Below are 12,430 nucleotides of genomic sequence, written 5' to 3' on the forward strand. Positions count from 1 at the left end.
AATTTTACAGTGTTGAGCATAATCTTGTATGTCTATACAATTTTAAAACTCCTTAAAAAAAATTTTTTTTGCAATAACGGACCCTATTTGCACAAATTCATAAAAGCGGACCCTGGTTGAAAGAATGTGAGTAATTTTTGCACAATTTCACGAAAAACGGACCTTTCACAAAATGTCTGGACAGACCCCTGCATATTTCCTAGACTTTTTAAAATTTCTTTAATAACTTAAACTCGAATCATTATTAATAAAATTATATTTAAATTAAATAAATTAGTTAGTTTTTTATTAAAAGCGAACATAAAATATTTTGTTTTTTTCTTATCGATCAACTTTTTATTTCAATGTTAATGTAGACTCATTAATTCACTGTCACGCCTAATCGAAAAAAAAATCTATTTATAACTCTTAATTATTACTATAAATATGTTTCAGTTACTGATTCTCAATCTTATTGGCGATTCGTGATGTTCCACATATAATAATAAACTAAATAAGTTCCGAAATATTTAATACCGGAAAATTAAAATAGCAGCAAAAAGGGAGCCTATTAATGCTTGAGTATCTAAACAGAACAGAGTAAAAAAATTCTGAGTTGTAATTTGTAATTTTGAACCAATACAGAAGATAAGGTAACTCCTGGATCAGTATTCCCAGATTTATGATTTGGAGGACTTTATGACCGGGCAGATTTAACGTGCGTCAGTCACCATTTACTACATGAAGAGTCTTCGGCCGGCGGAGGTCGAACACGCGACCTTTTTGACAGGGGCCCAGTACCCTACCAACCAGGCTATCCCGGCCCATTTTATTACTATTGGAATTTTTCTTGATTCAATTGATTATGTTTTTGTTTTTAAGAAAAATACGCTTCTGCGTTTTGTCTAAAGAATGTAGTACTCACAGCATCACTTGTACACACACTAAAGAGATAATATAGTTTTTTCCTTTTTTAATATTGCCATTTAGAATCATTATGGTGTGAGGTATTTCATCTAGATCTCCTGTTTTAATTATATTATTCAAAAACTTATCAACTAAATTAGATAAAATAACTTTAGGGGATTTATTTTTAATAGTTTAATAAGTTTTAATAGTTTAATAATTTATATTTTTCACTGATCGTGACGGAATAATTTAAACAAAGCCTTTTAAATTAGTTAAGATTCTTCACAGATTCTATACTGTATTTTTAGCAAATTGAGAGTTCATCCTTCTGCTTACCCGGAACTACTCTCGGAATTGTTCCAATTCACCTTTTTCACTAATACCTAATAACCCCAGTTTTTTATAGTTTGATTTCTTCTACGCTAAATTTTAAATGTATCGTCATCGGAAATAAATGCTGCAGATAGTCTACATATATTAACACGTATCGAGCAATATATTATAATAAACCTTAAGAAAAATTTTATTGGATAAAATCAGGCCTATCAAAATGATATCGTTAAAAATATGACTAGTGATGTTATTTCAGGTTTTAAATGAGTTTCATCGAAGAAAAAAAAAACATGAAACTAACTTTAAAACTCTTAAACTCATTCGAGATATAAAAAAAAGGCCACTATTATTTTCAGGAGTGCATGATTCACATAATATTTTTAATGCCATTTGTTTCTCCTGTACATAAAAAAAAACTATCAGTTTAGCTTGCGAAAATACTAATAAACGTGAACTACATAATTGTATAAATTTCTACATTGAAAGGCCAAAAAGTCTCCTTTGCAAATTCAAAAGATATCAAAAAATCGTTCATTTACAATAGGGCCCACCCTGATGATTATCCATTTCAGATCTTGGCGAAAATCTCTTTTATTATTATTATTTTCGAATTATACTTTTCCCTAACTCTAGTTCTCGAAGAGATTACGAGAATTCATTTTATAGTCAGATTTTGCATGGTCTTCAATTTCATTAAAATTCATATTTTTTTTTATTATTAACCTGGGAGTTATTTTCAAGAGGTCAAGATATTTTTCATAAGCATTTTTTGAGAAATTTGGATTTTCAGGGTATTTCTTATTCTACAATTGAAAAATTCTTATTTTATTTATTTTACATAATAGTAACGGAGGTTGAGGAATTTAGCGTCATTCAGTAAAAGTTTTCAATCATTTATTACTCTTTCTTACAATTTATTCATTTGAATTATTTATTTTTTTTAAATTAAAAAAATAAAATTAAAACTGAAAGTCTTCACCAATTATTTGTCTTATTGATTCCGATTGTAGTTTTTTTTTCTTTGTCTTTAGTCAAATAGAATTTAAGAAGTTCCTCTTTTGCTGCTACACAGGAACAAACTATACTACAATTAGATTTCTTCCCTAATGTATTCAATTACAGAATAAGTAACCTCATTATAAAGCTATTGAAGTTTATATGCATAGAAAAAGGAACAGAGGTTTTACAGAAAATTAAAACTTATGGGTGGCCACTCAAATCAGATTTCAAATTTCCCTGATTTTTCCAGGTTTTCCAGATAAAAATCTTAAAACTTCCAGGTTTTTGTTTCTTTTTTCTTATAAAGTATAGGATGTGTACAAGAAAAGTGTCTATATTATAAAATATTTTATTCAAAATGTTACTTTTTTAACATATCATACTTGAAAAAAATAATTTATTTTGAAAATTTTCAAGATTTTTTATTTATTTTTTAATGTTTTGGTACAAAATTTTGAATCAAAAATCATATATTGACCAACAAAGGAGCCTTTTTTTAAAATTAAAATATGTTATAAGAGGTTAAAATGAAATAGAAAAAATTGCCATTAATGCAACAATTGTAACAATTTGTCGACAAACATTGCTGTTAGCGATTGTAAAAAAATGTGTGATTCGTTGGTTTGCTCAGAAAAAATAATTCACAGATTTCTTTGAATGGGAGTAGAAAAAGAAAAAGAGTGCGATATAAAATCTATTATCATAAAATTTAACCAACTAATTTTTGGAGAATTTTATAAAGTTAAAAATACAAAAACATTTTGTCAAAATCGAGAAAAAAAATAACCACCAAAGCATCGGAACAAACTTGAGCCATAAATGGATTCAGCCCAAAGACAGTATTTAAAAATAGAAGCTAATATCCTAAATCTTTTTCCACCTACACCAGAATCTTTCCTAAATTGCACAGTCCCATAGCGGTCAAAGGTTTCTGCATTCGTTTAGCAACAGTAGGAGAATTTTATGTGGCATTCTAGTTTAACAGCTGTAATGGAGCAAATTTTGATGCAAGCAAAGTATTGCTAAGTTGATGATATTTCAACTGTTTGGCGATACATTTCCGTTAAAAAAAAGTGGGTATAATGGATGAAATAATTTAAATTAAGAAAATTAGCAAATAATTTAAATTAGTGAAATTAAAAAAATTATCAAAGAAAAATTTCCAGCTTTTCTTTAAAATTCCCTGATTTTTCCAGGTTTTTATCCAAATTTCCCTGATATTTCCAGGTTTTTTCCAGTATAAAAAAATTCCCTGATAATTCCAGGTTTTCAAGGTTTTCCAGGTGGGTGGCCACCCTGTATATGTTTTAAATTTCATATTTTATTTTTCGTTTTTTATTATTGTTAATTGATATTTTATTGATATTTTATTATTGTTAGCTAGTATCGTAGTTTTTAGCTAGGAAAATTTCCCACACATTATTACAAGAGTAACACATTTTTTTATTACAAAAATAAGGCACGTTCACTTTGATGTTTGTAGTTTTTTTTCCTTCCTATATATACAGAGATGCCAACTGCTCCGGACGCGCCATAATAATTTAAAAAAACGTTAAATAACCAAAATTTACAACTATTTTATAATTTTGTTTACTTTTTAAACGGTGTCGCATGACCTAGATGAAAAGAAGTGTCGAATTATATAAGCCTTTGAATTATTTAGAAATAGTAGTGGACAAAAACCTAATAAATTGAATTTAATAAACCAAGATTGACACATTAATTAACTACCACTCGAAAATATTTATTTGCATCTTCTCTCTCATCCTCAAAACCAATTAATTTCCTCGTTGAAAGGCGCCAGTCTGTCCAGAAGGGAAAAGTACCAGAATACGAGTGCGTGAACGGGAAAAATGTGTCGAATATTAAACGAACTTTTCTTTAAAACAATATATTATTTTGTTTAGACATGGTAACAATATTTATTTCACATAATGTTGTATTTCAATTTAATCCTTTAAAAATGAATACTGTGTTATTTTAAAGTTTCATAATTTTTTTTTTATATAAAAAATTTTGTACACATTAAAAAACATTGAATTTTTGAAAGTTCATAATTTAATTTTTTATTTGTATTTTTTTTAGAATATAAAACTTAATGCTAAGATTGTTTTTTTAACTATAAATCTACAAAAAAGAGGCTAAACAGAACAGAAAATAATATAAGTTATTAGATAGAAGAATGAACTTACATTAGCAGATGTTTTGCTAGAAGAACTCAATCTGCGCCGTTTGCACACAGGCCGGATGCTGAAAGAACAAAAAAAATTTATATAAAAATCGTGGGTACTAAATCAGTAACGTAGTTTAAGGATATCAATACGCATAAAGTGACAAAACTCACAAAATTTCAGTTGTCAATTTTAAATATAACGAATATTTACTTGCGCTCGCCTATGGTCACGTATTTATATGCAAAGATTAAACTAAACATCTTTAGACCAAAAGAGCAATTGAGACTCTTTTATAATGTGATGAAGGTAGAGATCTCAATTTAAAAACTAAATGAGAGAAGATATTAAAGTAACAATTTAAGGCATTTTGGAATATCAGACTGAAGATAATGTCTGAATGTCACTTGGAATTTTCCTGCCACTGAAATGACAAGAATATGACTTAATAAAGAAAGTATAGAAAAATGTTGCAACGCAGACGAAAAAAAAATAATCGTTCGAATTTTTATTTTTTAACTTATAACAAGTTGCTTCCAAGTATGCAATTTCTCCAAAAAATAACGAAATTTTAAATACTTTTTTTTAAAGGAGTGACAATTTATCTATTCTAATAAAAAAAAAAAGAAATCTTCTTTATTTGTCTGGATCTCTCGCTGACACGATCGAAATTAAGTTGATTCCAAAAGTAGTAAATATTACCAGATATAAAACTAAACATTTACAATGAAATTTTTAAAAAGAAGAAAAAAATGTATAAAACAGAGGTAAAAAGCAAAGATTTTGGTTTTTCTATCAAATATCGATTGACTATTTTTCAAATTCAGGTAATTATTTTGTTGCGATTTACGTATTGACAAAATGTCCTTCAAAACACTTTTTTTTATTTTTTTAAATATTTAATAAAAATCACTTCCTATTTTTTAACATTTTTAATATTAAACATAAAATATTTTTCAATGTTTTCAAAAATAATTTTCTTTTTTCCTCAAAATATTCCTTTCACAAAAATATTTTTTACAAAACTTGACAAAATAAAACATAAATCTTTCTTTAATATTTTATTTATTGTTGGGTGAAAAAAAATTGAGTTATAGTATTAAAAAAGTATTTTAAATTTGATTCTAAATGAGGAAGTAAAAATTCTAAACACAATAAGTAAAAGCTTACTTACTTTTGCTCTTCAACAGAAGAATCCTCATCTTCTTCCTTAAAATAGAAAAATAAATAAATAAATGCACAATCCTTAAAAGTAATAAAAAAAGTAGAAAACTATTTTAAAACCAAACGGAACATTTTTCACTCACGTTTTTAAAATTCTTTTTCTTATAAATTTAAGTGTTTCAGAAGATGTGAAATTTTAACTATTATTAAATAAAATAATAAAAAATAAATAATTTGAAATTAATTTTTACATGGAATTATCGTAAACGAATTTTATGCGTCTGCAATAAAAAAAAAGAAAAGAAAAGAAAAATCGATTTTTTTTTCAACTCCGGAATTATGACATAATAGGCAAAAAAGTGAAATGGATATAGTATTTCCGTATCGTGATCTGATCTGTCTCGCCAACTACAATCGCTATATTCGATAAATCAGGGGTGATTGTGAGTCAAAAATCCTGAAAATTTCTTGAGTAAAATCATTAATGACGGATTTCAGAAAATTAATATGTCTTAATAAATTTAAATCATTGATAGTTTCAAAACATGAAATTCTAAACAAATTATAAGCAGCATAATTTAAATGAATAATTATGTATAAGTTTACTTTTATCTCTAATCGCATTTATTATTCTACTAGAAAAAATGTTTACAAATAAAAGAGAAGCATGAATTCTAGTTCTAATATTTTGAAATAAAATATACAAGAATTTTTATACATAAATGTGATCGATGTTTTATTGAATCTGGATCGCTGTGAGGATCCGGATATCCGGATTTTTTCCGGAGCACAATCATCTCCGAATAAATAGATTTTAAACTTGTAAATTTAAAAAAAAAAACAAAAAAAAACACGGGGATAATTGCCGGGAGGTGGCTGGTTACGAGTTGCCCCTTCCCCCCCAGTTTCTCGCCGGCTGCTGCCCGGAAGTTGCCATTATTCTGACACTGATCACGATGCCGAAATCTCTTTATTTTGATTCAACTAATGAGAATATGTTCTGATGTTGGAGATTCCCGGGTTTCTGAGGGTTTTGAACCCAAGTTTGCAGCTATTTCTGTAGAACTTTATAGTTAAAAAAAATTAATTAATAAATCAAGCCAAATTAAAAGAAAAACAAAACATGTCTCTTTTATAACCGCTTTCCAAATATAAAAAATATGAGGGATTAATAGGGTTTTGTTTTAAATTTAAATTTCAGACTTCCAAATCTCTTTTTGGTTTTCATTTCAATGAAAACAACAAATGACGAATTTTAGCGATTTATATACATTGATGATTAACTATACTGGAACGCTCTCAAACTATAGGCCTAAACAATGATCTTTTTTTTTTTTTTTTTTTTTTTTTTTTTTTTTTTTTTTTAATGACTATGAATTTTGATCCATTTATCACGAAATGAATTTCAACCGCGATATAGCAAGCTTAGCTACCAACATTAATAGGAAAAAATCCAATAAATTTTACAAAATAACATAAATTTCGTGATAATTACTGCATAATGTACTAAATATTTACACGTAAGGAATTTTAGGGATTTTTTTATTCATCAAAATAGAAAAACTGCAATATTTTCCAGTTATGATTTTAGTTACATACATTTAATTACATAGAGTACATTTAATTCATTAAAGATAGTTAAAATATTTTTTTTTAATTTACTTAAAAAGAAAGTTCTGAATAAAAATAAACTGCATATTTTAGAACAAAAAAAGTTTTGAATTGATTTTTATAAATGAGGTTCGCTTCCTTATATATTATCCCCTTTTTTTAGTTTGATGGTGAAATATCCAGAATAAACATTCTAATTATTTACTTACATTAACTAAAAATGTAATTAATTAATAGGTTTTACAAGATAAAAGGTATCAACTTATGTGTTGCAATTAATTCGTTTCAAATTAGAACACCAAGAAATATATAAATTTTCATTTACGTGTGTAGAATTAATGTTGGAAAACAATTAATTAAAGATACTTAGTTTTAATAATCGGTGCTACAGCTGCTTACTATATTGAACGTAAAATATATGACATATTATAATTATAAAAATTAAAAAATTCTTCTAAAAATATAATTTCTAAAAACGTAGGCAACTTATAAAGTCATAATATAGTATAATTAAATGTGATAAAAACTGATATTATCATAATAAAAAGTTATAAAAAAAATGATAATTAACTATAAAAAAAATTATAGAAGAATAATGAAACATATGTTAGATCGCATCAAAGAAAATTTTTGTTTTGACGTATCTTTTTCAATCTAACATTCACCATCCAAATAGATATTATTTTCTGTAAACAATGATAATAATTTCGCGAAAAATTGTATAAATTTATTTCTATTGCCTCTAACTTTTGCTTAAGTTTATGATTTGTAATTGTCTGAGAATATTTCATTAATAGTTTAACACACGTACACGTGTGAGTTGAAGCAAGGAAATAAGAAAATCAAAAAATTAAAAAAAAACTTTTTAATACAAAAACAATTTAAAATTTTTTTCTACTTAATACTTTTCAATCACTATTTGAATTATTAAAGTTTATATTTGAGTATGATTTATTTTGTATTTTAGTATAATTTTTTTTTATTTATTTACTCATCCCTTTTCAGGATGAATTCTCATCCTATGTTCCACATTATTTTAGGTTTATAAAGATGGAATTCAGTTAAAACGTCTGTTAGCGTTTTGTTTGATGATCAGCAGACTAATTTCTTTCTTTTTTTTAAAATTCATTTATTTATTTAATTCTTTTGGTGGAGGTAAGCTATCTCCTTTTTTGATATCTTTTGGCAATACCCAAAACTAATCATATAGTTAAATTTACAGATATGTCAGAACTTTAACACTAACACAAAATAAATAATAAATTAAAAATAGAAAAAATATGCTTAATGTAGTAAGGCAAAGCATGCAATTAAAAAAATGCTCTAATTACAAGCGCAAAACTTTTATTTATTGTAACAGGGTGAGTAGGCAAATCTTTCAATCAAAAATAAGCCCCTTTTACGTACTTTTTAAGCACTCAAAAAAATTTTTAAGCACTATATACATTGACAAAGTACTTGAATTTTGTCAGACTTAACATGATCATGATAAAATAACTAGTTTTTGACAAAGAGCTCTTTTCTTGATTATTTTAGCTCTTATAAAAAAGATCAAGAGGTTTTTCTGTTCGATATCAGAGGTTGGAAAATGAAACCCGAAAGTGAGAAAATCCTGCAAAATGCAACAGAGTTGCACATGAGAGTGCAAGAGTCTCACCGAACTCCAGCTCAGTGGACGCACATGTGGAGTGGCAAGTATTTCATCAAACATGTAAAATGAAAGGCGCTTTCATACGCTATGGACCTACGAGTCGCCCAAATAGATTGCGGTTCAATGAATTGTGAAAACGTTGTATAGAACAATGTGAAAAGTACACTTAAGCACAATATGTGGAGAAAATCGACATTTCAAAGAAAAAAATCTCATTTCCAAAAAGAGAAAATTATGCACTTTTTAAAAACACTCGATGAAAAAAAAAACACTTTTAAGGTTTTTAAAAACGATAATCGAAATTAAGGAACTTTAAGCACTTTTTAAAAACGTTGCGCACCATGTAGATACAAACATCATGTCTATTATATTCAGTGCTGGATTACCCATTAGGCCAGACTAGGCCATGGCCTAGGGCCCACAATGATTAGCGGCCCCCTTAAAATAGATTTTTTTGAAAATAAATTTAAAAAAATTAAGAAAAACAATGATTTAAAAAAAAATCGATTTCAATATATTAATAAAATACGATAATTTTTTTACATAATGTTAATCATATTTATTTATTACTTATTTTAGTTATTATTTATAAGTATTATTATAGTTTATGTATTATAAGATTTATCAATGTTTTTTAAGTTTCAAATTTGTCATTTTGATTTGAGCGCGAAAAAAGTTCGCTGCTCATCGAATCAGATGTTCTCCGTGTAATTAATTTTGTTAACATTACAGATGAGTTTATTGATCACAAGAGCAGAAAAAAAGATTTTTGATACCAATTTTATAGTAGGGTTAATTTTGTGAAGTGTTAATAAATTTCAAATTTTTTTCAAAATTTTATGATTATTTTTTAGTTTTAATTTAACAAAATAAAGTAAAATTTGATTTATTATTATTTATTTTTATTTAAATATGCTTTCTTAATTGAAAAGATATATAAATACTTTCATATTTGAATAAATAAAAAATATAAGAGGGAAAAAAAATTAATCGACCCTAAAAATTTGACTGGCCTAAGGTAAGCTTAATCCGGCACTGATTATTTTCATAAAAACAAACCACAACTTACTCTTTCTCTCTTATTTGGCGCCATCTTTCTTCTCGCCATCTTTATTTCAGATGCTAAAAGAAGAAAAAAATACATTCAATCTAAATTTTATTCACATAACATCTTATTACAGTTCAAAAAATCAGGAAGGTCATAAATGATTTCTTTTTAAGGATGGTTTCAATTTTTTAAATTTTATATAGCGATCGTTTGCTTCATAATAAAAAAAAATTTAAGTCTATTTTTATTAACTCGTTTTTCAGTCTTTGATGATGAAATAGAAAACGCAACTCTGCTTTCTGACTAGCTAGAGTAGACAAAGGCGTAGCTAGACACTTTACTAAGGTAGAGCCATAATAGTAGTGAACGTTTTCACAGTTATATGAGAATTCAAGTAGTTAAGGCTTTTTAGAAATTTAATTTAACATTATTTCTATTACACTATTATAAATATATTATATTATATTATATTATATATATATAATTAGATATAATATATATGTAATTAAATCTGTACATAGTTTTTAACTACAATTTTTAAATATCGTCATTATATATTTTATGTCTACATTTAAAAAAGTAATTTTCACTCATTATCTAAATGCGAGAAAATTTGTTGTTCATAATTATTAATTAAATGCATGCTATGAGACAATTTCAGTGGATACAGTTTTTTTTTCCAAAAGAAAGTAAACTAAATAAAAAATTATTTTTTGATCAACAGCTTAAAAAACGTTTTCTTTATTTTATGCCGAAGATTATTAGAAAATAAACGCCAGCGAAAGTGAATTTTTGTTTTGAAAAAAAAAACAGGTTTGTATTTAAAAAAATTTTTAAATCACTTAAAAAATTTATTAATATACCGCTATGAGGAAAAAGAAGAATGTTATAAAAATTTAACCAATTGAAAATAATCCTAACATTTTAAATATTTGTAATAGCAATCAGAGTTAAACCTACCGAATACTAAAACTTAGAATAAACCGAATAATTTTTCTGCGTAATTATTATTTTAACGGTTAATTAAATTTTCTTAAAAATGGAATGTTAAAAAAAAGAAAAGTGTTTTTGGGGGATGACACCCTATTTTTTTTCAAAAAGGGGAATGAGGGAGCATTTACCTGGATGGAGCAGGGTGGACCGCATTTTTTAAAGTGCATAGGGGAGCACTGGTAAAGGTATGAATTTTTAGTGACAACTTATAATAAAATAAGATGGATTAAAAATTATTTCGGTAACTGTAATGACCGATAAACGAGGATAGATAAGAAAATAAGGTAATAGTACACAGGCTGTGTGGCCAAACTTTCCAACAAAAAATATTTTTAAGCACTTTAAAATAAAAATAACAAAATCATAATGATATGCACAGAAAGAAAAACTTAAAAACTTTAAAATAATGATAAAAGCATAATAACCCCAAACAAAATTTTACACGTGCAATTTTAAATATGCTTTTCATAGAATTGCACAATCTGCTTTTTTAAATTAATAATTACATTATAGAATTATTAAAAAAATTTATATAAAATTTTTACAAAAATTTATAATATTAATTATGAGAATTTACTTAAAAATCATATACAGGATTATATGTATTGATCATCATACTGGATCGATAAAACTGAGCAAAATAGAAAAATAATAAGAATGTGGCACATTAAGAAAAATCAAAATGAAAATGAATTCATACTGCAAATGTAAATTAGTAAACGACCTATTCTGTCTCCGAGAATGTGCACTTTAACATTTAAAAACTGAAGCGTAAAAAAAACATTCTAGCACAGTAAAACTACTGATTTTATGATTTTGCAAAAATTAAAATGCATTTATCATTTATGTAATTACTTTTCAATACAATAACCAAATTCATTTGATTTAGTTCAACTAATATTATTTAGAGATGTTGCAGTAATGTTTGCTTATTTTATTAAAATTTTTACAATATTTTGTAATTTTTTTTACATTTCTGAAATTTTAAATGAAAACAGCTTAAGAATTGTTTTCAACTAAAATACAATTTTAAATTAAATATAAGTTTAGGCAATTGCTAAAATGATACAAAGATAAATTTAAAGAAAAATTAAGTTTTAATAATCATTTCGGAAAATCGTTTTCTTCTCATTATTTTTTAAATTTTGAATATATATATATATATATATATATAGTTGTAGGGAAAAAGTAGAATGAAAACAGTAAAAAACATATAAAATAGTAACAGAAAAAAGGGTAAAAAAAAAATTAATAATAAAAACCCGGAAAAAAATAAACATCCAGAAAATAAAAGCTATAATCTTTTCATCAACTCACACGATTATGTCCTCAAAAAGGAGTGCTTTCTAATATTATATCAATATAGCTAAAGCAAAATATATCAATACAACAGTGTAAGGAGCACTAAAAAAAAGAGTTTACAACAAATAATTAAAAGAAAACACATAAATATCACGTAAAAACAGAAAATAAAATTTAAAGAAAAAACAGAATAAAACACAAAAAGAAATCTATAAAGCGATAATATATATATATATATGATGCATAATTTGTCGAAACAGAAAGATCAGA

The 12,430-nt window shown here is 25.8% G+C and overlaps 1 protein-coding gene across 1 annotated transcript in view; it reads right to left on the reverse strand.

Annotated features, from left to right (window-relative positions):
- The window catches only part of LOC107456102 (uncharacterized), a 35,372-nt gene extending 25,439 nt beyond the window's left edge, over positions 1-9,933 (reverse strand). Inside the window, exons 1-3 of the mRNA XM_016073876.3 lie at positions 9,887-9,933; positions 5,566-5,600; positions 4,413-4,470 (exon numbers count right to left, since the gene is read on the reverse strand). Of these exons, the coding sequence (XP_015929362.2) occupies positions 4,413-4,470; positions 5,566-5,600; positions 9,887-9,925 (132 nt within the window). The 5' untranslated portion in view covers positions 9,926-9,933. The remainder of the gene's footprint in view (positions 1-4,412; positions 4,471-5,565; positions 5,601-9,886) is intronic.
- Between the last annotated feature and the right edge of the window lie 2,497 nt (positions 9,934-12,430).

The sequence above is a fragment of the Parasteatoda tepidariorum genome, chromosome 6 (genome assembly GCF_043381705.1).
Source record: "Parasteatoda tepidariorum isolate YZ-2023 chromosome 6, CAS_Ptep_4.0, whole genome shotgun sequence".
Classification (NCBI taxonomy): domain Eukaryota; kingdom Metazoa; phylum Arthropoda; class Arachnida; order Araneae; family Theridiidae; genus Parasteatoda; species Parasteatoda tepidariorum.